Source organism: Bombus terrestris, chromosome 11 (assembly GCF_910591885.1).
Source record: "Bombus terrestris chromosome 11, iyBomTerr1.2, whole genome shotgun sequence".
In the NCBI taxonomy this organism is placed as follows: domain Eukaryota; kingdom Metazoa; phylum Arthropoda; class Insecta; order Hymenoptera; family Apidae; genus Bombus; species Bombus terrestris.
Window position 1 is genome coordinate 10,384,361 of NC_063279.1, and position 18,040 is coordinate 10,402,400.

Genomic DNA, 18,040 nt, shown 5'->3' on the forward strand with positions numbered 1-18,040 from the left:
ACGCCAGTCGCTTCTTTTAACGAAGAAACCAGTATCCACGAAATGCTTGGCTTCTCTGACTGTTTTGCCTGGTAATGGCTTGCATTTCAGTCAACCCCTTGTTTGACGCAGAGAGCAACTGGACCGAGAGAGAGTTCCAACTGGCCGCTTGGGCCTTCCGCAAGTGGAAATATCATCAATTCACAAGTCTTCGGGATGATCTATGGGGCAACGCTATATTCCTCAAAGAAGCTAACGCTATTTCTGTCGAACTCAAAAAGAAGGTACATCCGTGGTTCATTCTTCGATGAACTAACGAAAACTTAAACCTTTATACGGCTCTTTTTTGATTACGAATCATCAACATTCATGTCTTTCATCATATCTTTTGACATTCTTTTAAGAGCCATCATAAACATTTGATCAGTTTCACAAAAATGATCAAATATTTCAAAATAAATTATTCGAAAAAAGCTTTTTGTTAATCAATCATCGGTCATAATATTAATTTAAGCCTGAATTACTTAAACTTAACAGATTTTCAAATTTGACGATTAATGCACTTTTGCGTACCCCCTTTTTGACGTTCTAATAGTCAAAAAAATACTTTGTATTTACAAGTAATTACTTTACATTCCCATATCGATCCCTTTGTTGATCTAATTGTTTAATCTTTTATTCATCGCTGATATTTTTTTTTATTAATTCCATCCGCTTGTTTCGTACCTCACCATCACTTTTATAATTTAACATTTCATTGGTCGTTTCATTTTTTCACAATGGTACATCTTTATATTTATTCCAGGCGACAAAAGCTTTTTCTACTTTTACTTCACAAATATCATATATATCCTTTTTAGGTACAATTCCAGTTTACTTTGCTCACGGATACGCTTTATTCGCCGCTTCCTTCGGATCTCTTGCCTGTCATTGACGACGAGGAAGAGGAGGAAAGACCATTCCCGCGTACTATAGTTGCTGTAGAAGTTCAAGACACGAAGAATGGCGCGACACATTACTGGACACTCGATAAACTTAGGTGTGTTACATTTTATTTAACATTTCATTTCTTGAACATGCTTTACCTTATCATTTTATGTTTATATATACAGGGTGAGTCACATAATTTATTTCAAACTCCAATACATATCTCTCGAGTGAAACGAGATATCAGAAAGCTTCCTTATTGCCACCTTTCTTCTTATTGCCATTATTTGTAGCGAATATTATAGCTACTAGCTATTTTCTAATCTCATTTCTTTTTTTTAATATCAGTATCAAATGCGAAAAAAATAAAATATCGTTCCTTTATCGATTTCTTTATTCTCGGCCATACGATCAGAATCGGTAAGTGTTGACAACACTTTAAATTCGTCGTACGATCGAATAGTAAGGAGGTCGATTAAAGAACTGATAAGAGTGCGGATTCGCGGATCAAGGTCTATCATCGCTTTTAATTAGACGCGTGCTTGGATGAAACCGCACAGGGACACTCACGCAAGTAATACGTGTTAACTTATAGACAGCGCTTGGAGTTGATGCGACACGTGTACAACGAGGACTCGAGCCCCAGCACTCCGGAGGCCAAAGAGGATATTTTCCAATGTCTAACCGCCTACTCTAATCCGAAGTTCTCGCTCGCAAATCTTTTGCCTTCGAGGTTGGTGCTCGAACGCGTGAGACTCTTTCCTCTTTATCGTCACACGCTTCATGCCCATCCTCTAATTCTGTTAACTATTTATATATATACGAATATGTGCAAAATATCGGTCTTAATCTCGTCTTATCACCGTATTTCTGCTACGTCTCAATACACTGTTTGTTTGATTTGAACAGTTTCTCTATTCTTCCTCTCTTCCTTACCAACGAAATATACTTTCGCTTTGCAATTGTGCTAAATTCAACGAAAATGTACATCGATCAAGGATCTCTGCATGGCCAAGCGTGTTTAGTCTGTTTGATATTAACAATCGGGGCGGAATTAACCCCTCCGTATATTTTACAAAATTCTTTTATCTTATTTTGTATCTTATTTTTTAATATATTTACATTTTTCTTTTTTATTTCCTCTTTAGGCAGTCTAAAGTTTCGTTGTACCAGTTTCAACGATTAGAATAAAATTAGAGAAATAGTCTGTATATTCTACATATTGACTAAAGAAATCTGTAATCAAATTTATTAGATTGGCATTAACTGAAAATTAGTCGAAGGGTTTAACTCCTGTATACGTTTCAATTGCGTCCCGCTGAACACGTGCGCTCCTTGCTGCTGAAGTTTTCTCACATTATCGCTTTGTGACTTCACCGTGCACGTGTCACTGCGAATTACACGAAACTATGATTAAACAACTATGATCGAACAATTTTGACAAAAATCATATAGAATATTTTAGCTGTCCTACATCATCGTAACTCGTAACGTAATTCTTTCTTACTATGAAAATACAGGGACAGCAGAAATATGTAAAATGTTGTCCTTAATATATCAACTTTATTACTTAGATGAAATAGAACTTACATTTTTACGAAAATTTCAGTCACCGTTAAAGAAAATAAAAGACACTCAAGTTCTCATGTTATGTCCCTTTGTTTGAACATGTACAATATCTGTCATACCACTTTCGAATACATCCGAACACAACACCACGCATACGGTGTAGTATTATGTACAGAGTGTCCTTCACTGTGCTTCTCGACAATGTTTTATTACGTTTTTATCTTATGACTAAGGAAAATACGAACCGATTAACAACGGAGATTCGACGTTTTCACTTTTGTGCAGACAAAGACTTGAACTGATGCGAGAAATGTATCACAACGAGGCAGAATTGTCGCCGACATCCCCGGATTTCAATATCGAGTCCATCACTGGAGGTGATCCATTCTACGACCGTTTTCCCTGGTTCCGAATGGTCGGCAGGTTCGTAAGAAACCTTTTTAAACATCAGACATTTGCAAAATCTATGCTTTAGATTATCTTTTTTATAATTGTTTAACAATCTAGCTGATAGATGAAACGAATCTTCATGAACTTTCTTTTGAGACAGCGAAGAGCACATTTTACAAAATAGTCATTAACAAAAATTGTATTTTATAAATATTTAACGACCTAGTTGATAAATGAACTAAATATTTTAATGAATTTTGTTTTATTAATATGAAACATTTTGTGTTGTATCTGTAGTGTTGAAGCATTTTGATGTTTATGGCCCTATAAAAAAACGTTGATAATAAATGTACAATTTGTTTGTTGCCATAGGTCTTTCGTATATCTAAGCAATCTTATGTATCCTGTACCATTGATCCACAAAGTAGCGATAGTAAACGAAAAGGGAGACGTAAAAGGCTACTTGCGTGTAGCCGTGCAAGCTGTTGTTGGTACGTAATCAGTGTCTGTATATTTTCTTTTATTATTTCCTACCTTAAGTTTATTTAACTCCTTTATTTCCTCTGATGGAGGAAATTAAATACATATTACGTGATTGATTAGGCGATCTTAAGTTGACCGCATCGTTGAAATGCGTATACCTACATGTATATTATCAGTAATACAATTGATTGTGAAACAATGTCAATACAATGAAACTAGACAACAGTTCCATCAATTATTTCAGAAGTAGTTAAAGAAGTAATTAAAATTACGTTATCGTCATATAATTTTACTGTTGTATCGTTTCCTTGCCGTGTGGATTAAAATATTTATACGCGTACACTATTGTTCATACAAATTTAAATTTAGTATTTAAAAGATGTTACAATAATATATTTTACTATTCACCCCATATACACACTTAAATAAGTAAATATATATACATAATATATTTTACATACTATTCAATACATACGCTTATTACTTGGATATCACTCCTTGTATTATATGTCAGAATACTTTATGACAGTCAGTTTATATCAGTCATAATGAGAAATTTATTGCACGCGATCGATAAGAACACGAAACGCGTTATATTTTGTGGAAAAAGTATTCTGGCGTAGGATTTTCGTAACGAACCCTTGTTCCAGAAGAGGAAAACAGTGAATACTCAAGTGGCGTCAGACAGTCAGCTAGAATTTCATTCGAGGACGACTTGTTTGGAAATCAAAAGCAGAACAAACGCAACACTCTGTTAACCCAAACTCTCGAGAAGAACCGACAAATTCTGTTACACGAGGAACGCGTCGTGGAGGGCCACAACGAGCAAAAGGAGGTGAAAGACGAAGACGATATCGGCGATGCAGACAGTGGCAGAGGGGATAGCTCAGTTTCCAGCGACATGAAGGAAGAGGATCTACCGGATCATTTGCAACTTGGCTCTGAATTCACATTCAGGGTTACCGTGTTACAGGCCATGGGCATTTCTACCGAATATGCTGACATATTTTGCCAATTCAAGTATGTTTAGTTTTATATAATACAATAATAAAGATATTTTATATAAGAAATTGATAGTTAATACATGATTATGATGCGTTATATCTAGTTTCTTGCATCGACACGATGAGGCATTTTCAACTGAGCCAGTAAAAAATACAGGAAAAGGATGTCCTCCTGGATTTTATCACGTACAAAATGTAAGCTACATTTACATTAAAATAAGAAATAACAAATAATTTGCATTAAATGAAAAAAGGAGAAATAATTTATATATGATCAACTTCGATTATGTGTTTCTTTATTCTCTTTTTTTCGTATACTGTTCAGATCACGGTGACGGTAACGAAATCATTCTTGGAATATCTAAAAACTCAGCCAATCGTTTTCGAAGTTTTTGGACACTATCAGCAACATCCTCTGCATAAAGATGCAAAACTGGAATAGTAAGTATTAAATAATTTCTATAAAATCTATTAGTTCGACAAGATACTGTCTTTTTTAATCCTTAAGATGGTTAGTTATAACGATTTGGTAAGATATTATTGTCTTTCTTAAATCACGAATAAACTCAGTTGCATTGTATTCCATAGCGTAAGACAACCACCGAAGAGAATGCTTCCGCCATCTATACCTATCAGTCAACCCGTACGTTCACCGAAATTCGGCAGTGTTTTACCATCTCCGAGCACCTCACACGTGCACGCGAAATACGATGTATTAGTTTGGTTTGAGATTTGCGAGTTAGCGCCGAACGGTGAATACGTACCATCCGTGGTCGACCATAGCGACGATCTACCGTGTCGTGGATTGTTTTTGCTCCATCAGGGAATCCAGCGTCGGATTCGAATTACCATTGTACATGAACCAGCGTCTGAGCTGCGATGGAAAGATGTAAGAGAGTTGGTCGTCGGACGTATTAGAAACACGCCAGAACCGGAGGAGGAGGACAATGATTCGTCGGTGCTTTCGTTAGGGCTTTTCCCTGGCGAATATCTAGAAATACCTGGTGATGATAGATGCATGTTCAGATTCGAGGCAGCGTGGGATAGTTCTCTTCATAATTCGGCCTTGCTCAATAGAGTTACAGCTTACGGAGAACAAATCTTCATGACAATTTCTGCTTACCTCGAGGTACGCTTATTCTTTATTCGTCTTATATTATATATTTATTAGAGATTTAATCACAGATTATGCGTTGTATATTTAATGGAGATTAAATGCGGCCATAAGATTCGTTCTCTGATTTATTTCTTCATATCATTTCTTTTAGTTGGAGAATTGTGGAAGACCAGCGATCATCACGAAAGACTTGAGTATGATCATTTATGGCAGAGATGCCAGAGTAGGGCCACGTTCTCTGAAGCATCTATTCAGCGGAAGCTATCGCAATCAAGAAGCAAACAGACTCAGTGGTGTTTACGAGCTGGTCTTGCGTCGTTCTTCGGAAGCAGGTAGCCCAGGTTTGTCTTGCTACCCTTAGCGTAGACCCCTCTTGATCCTTTCCCTCCTTGTCGATATAATAGTCGCACAAATTTGGAGAAAGGGGATATTTTATTAGAAAGATGTTACTACATTACTAGATTATATAATAATAAGCTCCGGTGGCTATCACGATGACTATTATATCATGTTATTAACGAATTGGCAATTTTCTTCGTTATGTTTTATTCCTTCTTAAATTATTTCGACAAAGAAATTTCCAATCTTGGCCAAGACGAAACATATTCATACTTCTTTCTAACATTTCGCTTTTCCCACATTCAGTACCCACCCCACTTTTGCAATTGTTTTTTTGTAGGCGTTCAGAGGAGACAACGGCGTGTATTGGACACCAGCTCTACGTATGTTAGAGGAGAGGAGAATCTTCATGGATGGAGACCACGGGGAGATAGCTTAATATTCGATCACCAATGGGAGTTAGAAAAATTGACAAGATTAGAAGAGGTGGAGAGAGTAAGACACACGCTATTGTTACGAGAAAAGCTCGGTATCGACAAAGTGTCATTCTGCAATAAAATATCTCATGATTTCACAAAGAGTGAGAAGGTAAAGTATCTTATATTTTTAGTTTTATAAAGACCTAAGAATCTTTATATAATATTTAAGCATTTGAGTAGAGGTGAAGAAAAGTTAAACAAATGAGATACATTCGTTATATTTATTCAATACAGGAGGTCTGCAACATGATGGCGAAAGCGACGAATGAAACGCATGCCAGCCCGGTGAAATTGAAGCGTTCAACTAGTAAAGACGTTTACGAGCCTTGGGAGATGACCGAAAGAGAAAAAGAACTAGCCACGAAGTATATCAAACTTATTCAAGGTCGCATTCCAAGCAAAGAACCCATTCTATTGTCCGACGTTTCACCCGGGGAAGACACTATGGCCGATATGACGGCATCTATGATATCTTCGGTGATATCATCCTCGTCCCAAGAGTCAGTATACGAGAGAGCTAGTGATTACTTAGAGCAGGTAACCCTCCCCGCATGCCTGAGTGCTCCTGCTAGTAGCGGTTGTCCACGCTTCGTCGCATCATCGTATTTTTATCTCGATGGCAAAAATAGATATTTGTTTTTCGAGATTCAAAGAAAAACGATACTCTCTTTCTTCATTCACATTATCATCGGTCATAATTTAATGCCAATAAAATGTAAATTAAAAGTATAAAATTAAAAACTGGATAAGTAATATCTCGAAATGAAAAACTTAAAGATATTTCTTAACAATTATGAGTGAAGATTGCGAGGATTCGATTCAATTTGAAGGTCGACTTGTCTCTTCCACATACGAGCTTGCAACAGACTCAATGAAATTATTGTATCTGATCGAAGTTCGATTCACGTTCGCTTTTAAGAACGATCAATAATCGTTTGTTACGCAACGTTTCGAGTAGCTTCGCTGAGTGAAAGTCGCGCTTCTAGCGCAATCAGCTTCTAAGAATCGCTTTCTGTCTACTTTGAAACACAACAATTGGTAGACGATGACTCGAGATTTTCGAGTCAAAGACAACCGCAAGTAAAATTGGACACGGTCAGGGTGATGCTGGAGTGTTACTTGCAGGCTGCTGGTATAATAGTATGGAGCAGATCTAAGTCGTGCATCCTTAGGTTAAGTTCACCGGAGAGAGCTAGACTGCAGGAACTGCAGGAGAGTATATTAGCCAGTGAATCCGCTAATCAACCGTGTACGATCGCACCGGCTCCATTGGGTTCATCTTCCCCATCGAAGGAGAATTTGGTACTCTACGTGCCGGAAGTCGAAGAAATTCGCATCAGTCCGGTTATTGCCAGAAAAGGATACCTAAATGTTCTCGAACACAAGACTAATGGTTGGAAGAAACGTTGGGTGGTATGTATATCTTGAATACAGTATTTTTATTTCTCCGTTTCTAGAATTGATTGATATACTAAAATTATCATTGGTTATTAGGCTGTACGACGACCATACGTTTTAATCTTTCGGGAAGAAAAGGACCCAGTGGAGAGAGCTCTCATTAATTTAGCTACTGCTCAAGTTGAATATTCTGAAGATCAATTAGCTATGGTGAAAGTACCAAATACTTTCAGGTAAGTTATCGAGCATATAAAGTTATTTACTTTTGGATGTAATCAGTGTTAGACATCTCAAATCGGCTTTCTTTATTTTACAGCGTTGTTACAAAACATCGAGGATATTTATTGCAAACTTTAGGAGATAAGGAGGTTTATGACTGGCTGTACGCTATTAATCCTCTTCTTGCTGGTCAAATCAGGTAAGGCTGTTCATTTGAAATTATATTTAAAAAAGTCTATAATCCGATACGTTTATATGAACAAATAAAGATTTTAAGTTTTGAGAGTATTTATAAATTTGTATCACAACATATAATTCATAAAAATTTATTTATAACGTTAACAAATTTCGCTAACGAAATATACTTGATAATTATTACAGGTCAAAACTAGCACGCAAGGGGCCAGCTACGAATCTGAATAACGCTTCGCCTGTTGGTCTAGTCCCGCCCATAGATCAACAGTCGAACCAAAATAAGTGAGTGGCCGACACGTTGGCCGAGGTAACGAGCGTCATTGCAAAAGCCTCCGAAAAGGTGCTTTGCTGGTCGCACTCGGCCTTCGAGTCTCATGATCTCTGTAGCTTTCGATTTTCGGTAGTTTTCGATTATTAAAACGCCTCGAAAAATGCGTACTAACGATTGACTACCAGCTTCGGTAGCCGCCGATTAATATCTCGTGACATCTGATTTAACTACCCGTCAGTCCTTTTACTCCTGGCGACCGAATAGAGAAATGAAAATCGGACCGACTCATAAATGCAAGGGCATGTTTATCTTTCGCCAAAAAAGAAAAAATGGTTATACGTGTTCGAATTATTGACATTATTACTTTCGGAATCGCAAATTCTCCTTCAGTGGTCTCTCCGTTCATTTTGATACACGATCAAAATGTGCAATAACGTTGATGAGACATCACCACGAGCTCGCGATACCTATCTTATAATATATTCGAATTTCTCGATATTAGTCGGTCGTACGAAGCGATTCTCTTTTAAGCGTGGAACGCATGCAGTGAAGAGCAACGTATTTATGCCTAAATAAAACATTCCTAAGACGATCATAGAAAACGAGGCAAGAGAATACACATTGTAGGTATACTCATTAAAGAGAAGATGTGGCGCGAGAGGAAGCAAGAAAGAGAGGGAGAGAACGAGAGAGAGAGAGAAGTAGGGAAAAGGCAATGTAGTGAAATTATGAATTTCTGAGTGTTTATGTCTGAGAGAAAGAGAGAAAAAGAGAACGAAAGGAAGAAGAGAACAGGAATTAAGAAAAGAGAGAAATAAGAGATTCTACACCAAAAAGGGTGCAGATTATTTCGAACGCGAATTCTAAATGGTAATCGTTGAACAATTCATTGTTAGTAATTCGTTTATGTAATTCTGTTTGTCTATTATGACCGTTATCGAAATAATCCTTTTTCCTCTTGTTTCGTGTTGCTGTAGTATTAACCATTTTACGCCTCGAATAACGAATACTTGAGTCATAAAGTAGAATATCGAGGTCACAAGTTTCACTCAAATTTGTACTCTTACTGTATAGACCAGTATTCAAACATAAAGATCGAGGGAAACATTTTTCTGTCTCAACAGAGAAAGTTCGTAATAACAATACGGATAATTTGCAGTATTATTTAGATGGAACGACGAGTCAGATATATTTTTAATTTAGTACAAACGTTCGTTAAAATTTTTATGTCAGTGTTAGTTGCTGGCATAATCCTCATTGTCATTTAAGAAATATTTTTCTTCGTTGATTTCAGTTATATTCCAATTTTTCTATCAATCTTATCTAACCGAGTTATCAGTGAAAAACGATTACCAACATATTCTGTTGAACGGCAGATAAAATGGGAAATTTGTAAGCGGATTATTTTCTCGGTTGTTTGTACGCGGAGGTCTACACAAAAGTGAGCCCCGCTTCTGTTACCGTTTTTGCTTACTATACTGTTGTAGAGTCTGATAGTTTTATTTTGTTAACGAGAACGTACGTGTCAATGAAGAACAAGAAATCGTACTTTAATAAGTTATATACGCACTCAGCTTTTTTAACCCTTTGAAGCAAAAATTTAGGTAAAACGAACCGATAGTATCGACATTAACCATTTTTCTTTTATACACATGAATTTTATTGCTCAGTACATATTAGCTTTATAATACATGTTAGCTTTAATTATTTATTTTAATTTATGTTATACTTTTACAACCATATAGTAGTAATCAAATTACAATTACACACCCCAATTTATGGGATAGACTGATTATTTATGACTTTTTAATTGAAATTGTAAATGTATTTAATTAATATTGCCAAGTATACAATATATATATAGATATATATGTATATTTCACAATTGAAAATCTGTGCGTAGTTACGAAGCAGCCCCAAATACGAGAATTTAGTAGGTAATCAATTTCAATTATTTATTTATTGGCAGAAATTTGAATTAAACCGTATAATTACTATTATACAATAAAATGAACGAATTGATGGGCAGAATTACCTCGATAAAATTAATTATTTGATTACGTCGTGCTTCAGTAAATCCCCCAAAAATTATATTTCATTTTCCCTAGTATAACAATAGGAGTGCAATGTTGGTTAATTCTTAAAGTTAAATGATCTTTCATCCTTTAAAATGTATGAAAAACATTGTACAATACTAAAGTTTTTTAATTATTTTTCTTTTTTATCAAAAGGTGATATTTAGTATTGTTAGATTGTTGCTTATGTCTAATAATATATCAAAGAGACTCCAAGTCCTGTTTAAAATGGGAATGGTAGAATCCATGTAACATAAATATAGAAAATAAATATAAGAAATGTAATATTCATAATATTAATTCTTGAAAGCAAGCACATTAAAAATCTGAACTGGAGGATGCAAAAAGTGTACTCTCTCTCTCTATTGCTATTTTCTAAGATGTTTATTGTATATCTACAGAATAACTGTACTTACAGACTTAGGATTAAAATAAAGGTTTACGAAATGCGCTTTTACACAACAAAATAAGAAATAAACAATGCATAATTCAGATATTCATTCATTTTTTTTTTTAACATGTAAGAAGACATCAATGAATTGTACAAGAGCATAATACGTATATGTATGCATAATGTATTTATGAATATTACCTACGATACGTAGCATTTATATTTTAATCGTGTTATTTACGCATAATTTATTTGTTATACTATATACGACAAACAACTGTGCATGTAAGTAAATAAAACGGAAAGAAAAGTATTGCTTCAGGGGGTTAAAGACATAATTTATTACTACGTAAAGAAGGAAAAGAAATTGAATATTAAGCATGGAGTAGACAAATAAAAAATTAATTAAAGGAAAATAGGACAAGTGAGCAGAAAGAAAAATGATACGAGCGTTGTGAATAAAAAATACAGGAACGCTGTCGATAAGATTAATAATCATTGTTGTTATTAAAAGACAAAATGTGGAATTAAAGGGAGACGAGAGAAGAAAAAGGGAAGAACTAAAGGGGAGAGAATGGAGAAGCGCGTGTGCGCGAGAGAGAGTGAGTGCGAAAGAGATAGCGCGAAAGAACATGTTTGCTTATATATATAAGGTATATACGTATATATACCTTATATATAAAGTATATTATATAAATATATAAATAAATTTAATATTGATATAAGCATTTTGTCAAATGTCGAAGACCATCTAGAGGCATACGATAAAAAGGCTAACGATGATTTGATCTGTACCAAGTATGTAAGTTCATGTACTTGTTTGTAAGGTAACTAAAAACTCTATTGCAAAAACGTTTTCGTTTTTGATCGTTTGCTATGGAAAAAGACATGCATCGATGCTGTAACTTGTATTTATTATTATTATAATTATTCGATTTTCGCTAGACTCACTGTAAGTGGTAACGTGTAATAAATCGGTCAATAAAAAGCTTACATGCTTAATGAATTCCTTTTGTGACATATCCTTATGTTAAATTTGACATCAAAGGTAAAATTTGTTTTTCGTTCCTTAGATGGAGACAAAAAAAATCAATAAGATATTATTTAATCATTAAAAAACCCTGTAAATTAGCAACGAATTTATCAAAAGAATTTTTAAATCTTTCTTTATCTCTACAAACATATTTCCAGAGAAAATTTATATGTTCAGTCAACTTTTTAAAAGTGTTGGCTAATCTCTGCGTAACTTGTTCATCTGATCGAGTGGATAGAAAAATTTTGCACAATCTGATTATATTCGTCTTGATAATAAAATATCAAATAATAAACAGATATGCACACGTTCGATATAAAATATGAGTCAACTTGATGTGTTAAAATAACAGTAATTACTAACTGAAAAAGAGACATCAATTAGAATAAAATTATATATAACTTAATTGTAATATTACTTTGAAAAATAGGTTACATTTAAGAATGGTGCCATTATTTCATTTTTTGGACGGCCGTTTTGTATATTTTCAAAAATCTGTTATTAAAATTTCAATCATATTACAATACAACATAGATACATCATAATTAAATGAGAATAAACCCAATTCTATTGATGTTAAAAGTGGTTGTAATAGTTCGGGCGGTAAATCGAGCACTTTTTGAGGATCATCCTTACAAGAAGACATCATCATTTCAAAATATCTGTAAGAAATGTATTTTAATGTAATTAGAATAATTTCACAGTAATTTTAATACAATAATAATTAAAAAATACAATAATAAATAATGGTAACTTACTGTAAACACAAACATGGAAATTTAAATAAATCTGTAATCATCATAGGAATAATTATAGTTATACCTTGTAAAAACACTGTCTTATCTTGCAATATATTCTTGGATACAATATTAGTTAAAAGTTTCATGATACAAGATATCTTGATAATTATCTTCTTCTGCAGTTGAATCTATAGTCAGTCTGTTAATATTACAACGTATATAATTTTGTATTGCACTTAAATATATCTCAGATACCTGTGCAGCATCAGTCTAAAAGAATGAATTTATTTGACATTATGATAGAAATAAATATTATTTTTTATAACAATTGTTATATTAAAGCAGTGTGATTAGATTGAAAATTATTTTACCTCAGTTATGTGAAAAAGAACTGGTTCTGGTCCATTTGTACATTCAAAAAGTAATTCTAAAATTAATTGTATATCTTGATAATTATGGTACAATGATATTAAATTTGGTAGCTCATGTAATATCGGTTGAATGTTGTGATATAGTAATCTATCTTTTGATCCTCTTGTACCTTGTGCTACTCCTATAATATTAGAGTATGTTTTAAATAGTAATAGTAAATATTTTATATACAATGCGCTTAATGTTAAACTAGTAAAAATCAATTAGTAAAACGACTAACCAATAAAAATTTAAGTTTAAAAACAGAATTTAAAAACCAAACTTACCAATAAAACATTCTAAAATATTTGTAACTTGAATTTTAATCTCTTTTTGAACGTTGTACAAATTTTTCATTAGAGGTAATTTGTTTAAATTTGTCTATCAATGGTTACAGAGTGTGTGTCCAATATGACTGATCTACCTTATTTTTAACCCCGACTTGAACCACTGATTTCATTAATCCTCCTTTGACTACTTGTGGAAGGTCATGCTGTCCTTTTGTGATTAAATTTATGATTCTTTCAAGTCCTTAGAGTTTAATACATAATTGGCTCTGAAAAGCATATACATACTACATGTAAAATGATATACATAAAATATAATACCATTCTTTATTAACGCAAACTTACTTTTGTGATCTATCAGTAAGTGATATCAACATCTTAATAGTTCTTTCCATTACTGCAGGTTCACTTTTAAAGGAATTAATATTGAACACTATTTTTTCAAAAAGAAAATTTAGAGCCCATGTTGCAATCAGACTATCTCCTTTAGGAGACATTATAGGAGACATTTCATAATAATGGAATTTTAATTGTAAAAGGTAAAGTGTGGACCATATATGCAAAAACGACATTATGGTAAGACATAATTCGGGACTTAGTATATTATCTGATAAAACAGACATTGCAGCTTTTTCTATGACACACAGACAGAAAATGCTTGCGAGTAAACGAATAACATAGTCTGCTAATTCTGTAGCAATGTCGATAGATGTAATATTTTCTGATGAAGCGAAGAATTGTAATGTCAGACTCGTATCAACGTTTCCCTGTTTTATCTACGATGGAATACATTATTTTTTATAAAAATATATATATATTATTATAAAGCCGAATTCTAATTTATGTCATATATGTCTTATTCTACTCATTCTATTTACACACCTGTTCAATATCATATTTTATTATTTCATCAGGTATTAAAGAAAGTTGACTGACAGTGTTCGAGCAAATGATATCATTCATTATAAGTATTAACCAATGTATATCTTTATATAATCTAGACAGAAAGTCATTTTTCATTGTATAAAGTGATTCAATCTGTTCCACTAATTTACTGAAGATTTCTCGTAATTTAGAAGTCGATTTTCGATTAATTGTGCCAATAATGGAAGAGTATAATGTAGTATCAGTCTCCCAAAAATTTCTAAAATGAGAAATATGTATATGCATCTATTATGCATGTAAGGGCACATGTAAAATTTACCAATTGTATCTAAATGTTCTTTGAATTTTTTCATATCAGTATGTTTTTTATCCAGCTTTTTTCTCAAGATCCTTATCTTCAATATTTCTTATACCTTCAGGAGGTGATAGATAACAGCGCAGATATGTATTAAACATTTGAACAATAAGTGGTTTAAGAAACCCCTGAGAGAATAATTCTTTATCAAATACAACATACGTCCAGACACCAAATATAACATCTACAGCTTCTTTATATAAGCATTCACTGACACATAATTACAATAAATAAAATAATTTTATTAATAATCATACACTTATTCTTTATTTATAACTTATTGTAACTTACTGATTCTTCTTGTGCTAAACTTTGTAAAAATGTGCAAGTCAATCGCAACATTTGTTTCAAAAATGTTTTGAACTTATTAATAGATAAAAAATTAAACCTTCTATGAAAAGATATGAAAAGTTTCTCAAAAATATGAGCAATTGCACTTGCTTCTTCATCGATAATATTAACGCTTGTAGTAAATTTTAAAACTTTTTCCACATAAATAATAAAATATTCCTCTTCTATTTTTGTTTCGTCACATCCAAATTCTCTTTCTGTACATACCATTTGAACTAAACAAGTTCTTGCATGATGTTGAAATTGATTGATGCATGAAATTGTGGATTTTCTCGTATTTTCAAATACAATGTGAACATTAAATCTATTACAGCTGAAACTAACATTATATATTTCCAATCTATATCCATATCCAAAGGTACACACTCAGTGTTTACTTATTCCCAAATACCTATCAACAATGGTTGTGTAACGAAATTAAGGAATTAAAATAAGAGTAACAATAGGAAGGAAATAATTTAAAGATATCTGAAGGCATAGAGATTATAAGAGCAGATTTTTGTGAAACGGTTATTTTCATACCTTGCATGAACAAATGTTTATGTAAATTTGAAGTAGTGGTTTTAAAATAGTTATACTATCTACCCCTAAATCTTTTTTAATTAATTCTTCAATTACCCTACAACAAAACTTAAAAATTCTTTTCAAATCAACAGCTTGAAATGTTTTCTTTTCATAGAAATCTGTTTCCTACGATAAACCTATATTTGCCTGCCTCAAAAATAATATAATCATTTGTATTAATCCCCAAAATTTGTCTATAAAGTTCATAAGGAGATTTAAATTTCCAAAAATTTAAAAAAACTTCTGCATTATGACGTTGTTTTGTTGTAACTAAATTTGGTGCCGCCTAATAATAAAATAGAAAATAGAATGCAACCATTAATACTTAATAAATAAATTAATACTGAATAAAAACATTTACTTCCAAATATAATATAAATATTAGTCAAAAAATATATATAAACATACATTGTAAATATGGAATTATATTATTAATAGTCATGAGTTTCTCAGGATTTAAAACATATTAAATTGCATTAATTATTACATCAGGCATATATGAAAACATTTTGAATAATTTATGTAATTGGTTAATTTCACATAATATAAAATGTATAGGTATGTATATAATATAAATGTACGTAGTCATATACTTTTTTCATATTTTTATTAAAGATTTATACATTTTACAATTTATACATTTCAGTAATTATCTAAATACATGTTTAAATAAAAATAATAAATAAAATTATTTACAATATCGATCAGCCTTCATCTTGCTTCTTCTATCTAATAAAGCTTCATGTAAAGTTCCTTCTCGTTTTGCTTTCTCTAGTTTAGAACTATCCTCTTTACTTATTCTTAATTTTTTGTCCTGAAATTTCTGGAACTTCCTCCTATAATATTGTAAATATATTATGTTTCTTATATTATATTGAAAACAACTTTTCATATAAAATCTATACTACTTACACATAATTCACTTCAACATCATGAAGAGAACCCTGTTCCTCTTTGGGAATGTCCTTATTTGGATCTTGAGCTTTTTGAGTTATACTTCTTATAGTACAAAACTCAGAAGATCCAGCGGTTCTTTTCTGACAAATAATATCATCTTCATCTGTAACTGATATGAAACAATCGTTGCTATTTAAAATAGCAAGCTTGTTATCCTAAAAAATCATAGTTTTTTAAATAAAATATATATAAATAATTGGTTATATTTTTTTACACTTGTAGTGTTAAATTACTGACAGTAAAATTAAATGAATAATCTCATTCCTTTATACAAACTAATAAAAATGATAATCTTTATGAAATGACTCAGTAATCAAAACTTGCAATGAATAATATATTTACCTGAAATATTGGTTCCCACTGTTCAATCATGCCTACTGCATCACTTCTTCCAATGACAATGCCTTTTTTATCAATACCTAAGTATTTTCCATAACCAGATTTCAATGCAACTTTAGTTTCACTTATTGGAAAAGCTGTTAGAATCTCTTCTGGTAAAGGCCCTTCGCCTTCATTGTGAGGTGCGCCTAAGGTAAATAATCCATTATCTAACGCTTTCATATAGATATGATTTCCAAATTCAATTGCTACTGTTCCTGTAACTTCTGACACTTGTGTAGCTTTCCACCAACCACCTATGAATAACATACAATACAATTATTTTGATAATCAATAGGAGGAAGTACATATTAGATTAAAATTATATTAGAATATATTATGTAGTTTAGAATATAAAATATATTAAAATAAAATACCATGACTTATGGTATCTTTATCTTCTGAGGTTATAATATGTCCTTTCTCTTGTTTTTTCAATTTCCTCTTTTTCGCTCTGTAAAAAACAAAAGACAATAATTATTTCTTAAAATATATATGCATTGAAATGAACATATTATGCATGGGAACAATTTGTATACCTTTTTTTTTCACCTTTCAAAACAAGTTTTCCAGTTCTCACTTTATCATATTCTGACATTTTCACGTTTCTTTATATATTAATTCTTATATATATATTTTGTAATTTTGATTATTGTATTGAATACAATAAAGTATTCTTGTGATTTAAGGAAAAATATTTTTTTTGTCACGTACGTAAATATGTAGATGAAAAGATTATCAATTATTATTAATATTTTTAATAATAAAGATTATATCAATAACATCGTCATGTTTTACACTTATTCTTATAGAGAATACAAGAAAAATAAACATCCACGATGTAGTTAGCTTTACTAATTGTGTTTCTTATATTTCCTAAAATTTTATTAGAGAGGAAACTGATTCTATTAATTGATATCAGAACCGTCATGTGCGCCCTCTATTAAGCTCTGTGTGAACTAACTTGCGCCAAATTCAAATTGTAAAAGATCGTAACCGAAGCAATGAACAGAGACAATTTATCTAAATAAATATTTTATTTTAATATGATTTTGATAATATATAATCATATATAAAATATATAATCATAGAAGATAATCATAAGATACCATATAAAAATACAATACTTATCTGTCAAATTATTTGCCACTGATAATTCTAATCACTTTCTGATTTGCATATTTATCTGTTACCATAGAAAAGAACATTCTCAAGGCACAAACCGTTCGCTCTGATATATGAT

The 18,040-nt window shown here is 32.1% G+C and overlaps 2 protein-coding genes and 1 pseudogene across 18 annotated transcripts in view; 1 reads left to right on the forward strand and 2 right to left on the reverse strand.

Moving 5' to 3' along the window:
• LOC100648481 (kinesin-like protein unc-104) overlaps positions 1 to 11,842 on the forward strand; it is a 35,771-nt gene extending 23,929 nt beyond the window's left edge. For 5 of the 17 annotated variants that reach the window (XM_048410406.1, XM_048410405.1, XM_048410411.1 and 2 more), the window contains 16 exons: positions 91 to 263; positions 840 to 1,018; positions 1,502 to 1,639; positions 2,761 to 2,898; positions 3,238 to 3,356; positions 3,999 to 4,368; positions 4,457 to 4,547; positions 4,678 to 4,793; positions 4,941 to 5,481; positions 5,621 to 5,810; positions 6,149 to 6,396; positions 6,522 to 6,824; positions 7,413 to 7,700; positions 7,782 to 7,918; positions 8,002 to 8,103; positions 8,286 to 11,842. In XM_048410406.1, coding sequence (XP_048266363.1) covers positions 91 to 263; positions 840 to 1,018; positions 1,502 to 1,639; positions 2,761 to 2,898; positions 3,238 to 3,356; positions 3,999 to 4,368; positions 4,457 to 4,547; positions 4,678 to 4,793; positions 4,941 to 5,481; positions 5,621 to 5,810; positions 6,149 to 6,396; positions 6,522 to 6,824; positions 7,413 to 7,700; positions 7,782 to 7,918; positions 8,002 to 8,103; positions 8,286 to 8,385 — 3,233 coding nt within the window. In that variant the 3' untranslated portion in view covers positions 8,386 to 11,842. The remainder of the gene's footprint in view (positions 1 to 90; positions 264 to 839; positions 1,019 to 1,501; positions 1,640 to 2,760; positions 2,899 to 3,237; positions 3,357 to 3,998; positions 4,369 to 4,456; positions 4,548 to 4,677; positions 4,794 to 4,940; positions 5,482 to 5,620; positions 5,811 to 6,148; positions 6,397 to 6,521; positions 6,825 to 7,412; positions 7,701 to 7,781; positions 7,919 to 8,001; positions 8,104 to 8,285) is intronic. The other 12 variants (XM_048410418.1, XM_048410415.1, XM_048410413.1 and 9 more) reach the window with 9 other exon arrangements.
• On the reverse strand, positions 11,577 to 15,970 carry LOC100645532 (annotated as a pseudogene).
• An 82-nt stretch (positions 15,971 to 16,052) lies between these two features.
• Positions 16,053 to 17,688, reverse strand: LOC100648368 (protein FRG1 homolog). The gene is made up of 5 exons (XM_048410463.1): positions 17,337 to 17,688; positions 17,175 to 17,251; positions 16,762 to 17,054; positions 16,375 to 16,574; positions 16,053 to 16,298 (listed from the first exon to the last, which is right to left on the reverse strand). Exons 1-5 carry the CDS (start codon positions 17,393 to 17,395, stop codon positions 16,151 to 16,153), a joined length of 777 nt encoding a protein of 258 aa, XP_048266420.1. The 5' UTR covers positions 17,396 to 17,688; the 3' UTR covers positions 16,053 to 16,150.
• Positions 17,689 to 18,040: the final 352 nt, after the last annotated feature.

Coding starts and splice junctions, on each gene's coding strand:
- LOC100648368 (XM_048410463.1), bottom strand. CDS start 17,395: ATGTCAGAATATGATAAAGTGAGAACTGGAAAACTTGTTTTGAAAGGT. Junction 17,055..17,174: donor TAAAGATACCATAAGTCATG/GTATTTTATTTT, acceptor TGTTATTCATAG/GTGGTTGGTGGAAAGCTACA. Junction 16,299..16,374: donor GATGTTGAAGTGAATTATGT/GTAAGTAGTATA, acceptor ACAATATTATAG/GAGGAAGTTCCAGAAATTTC.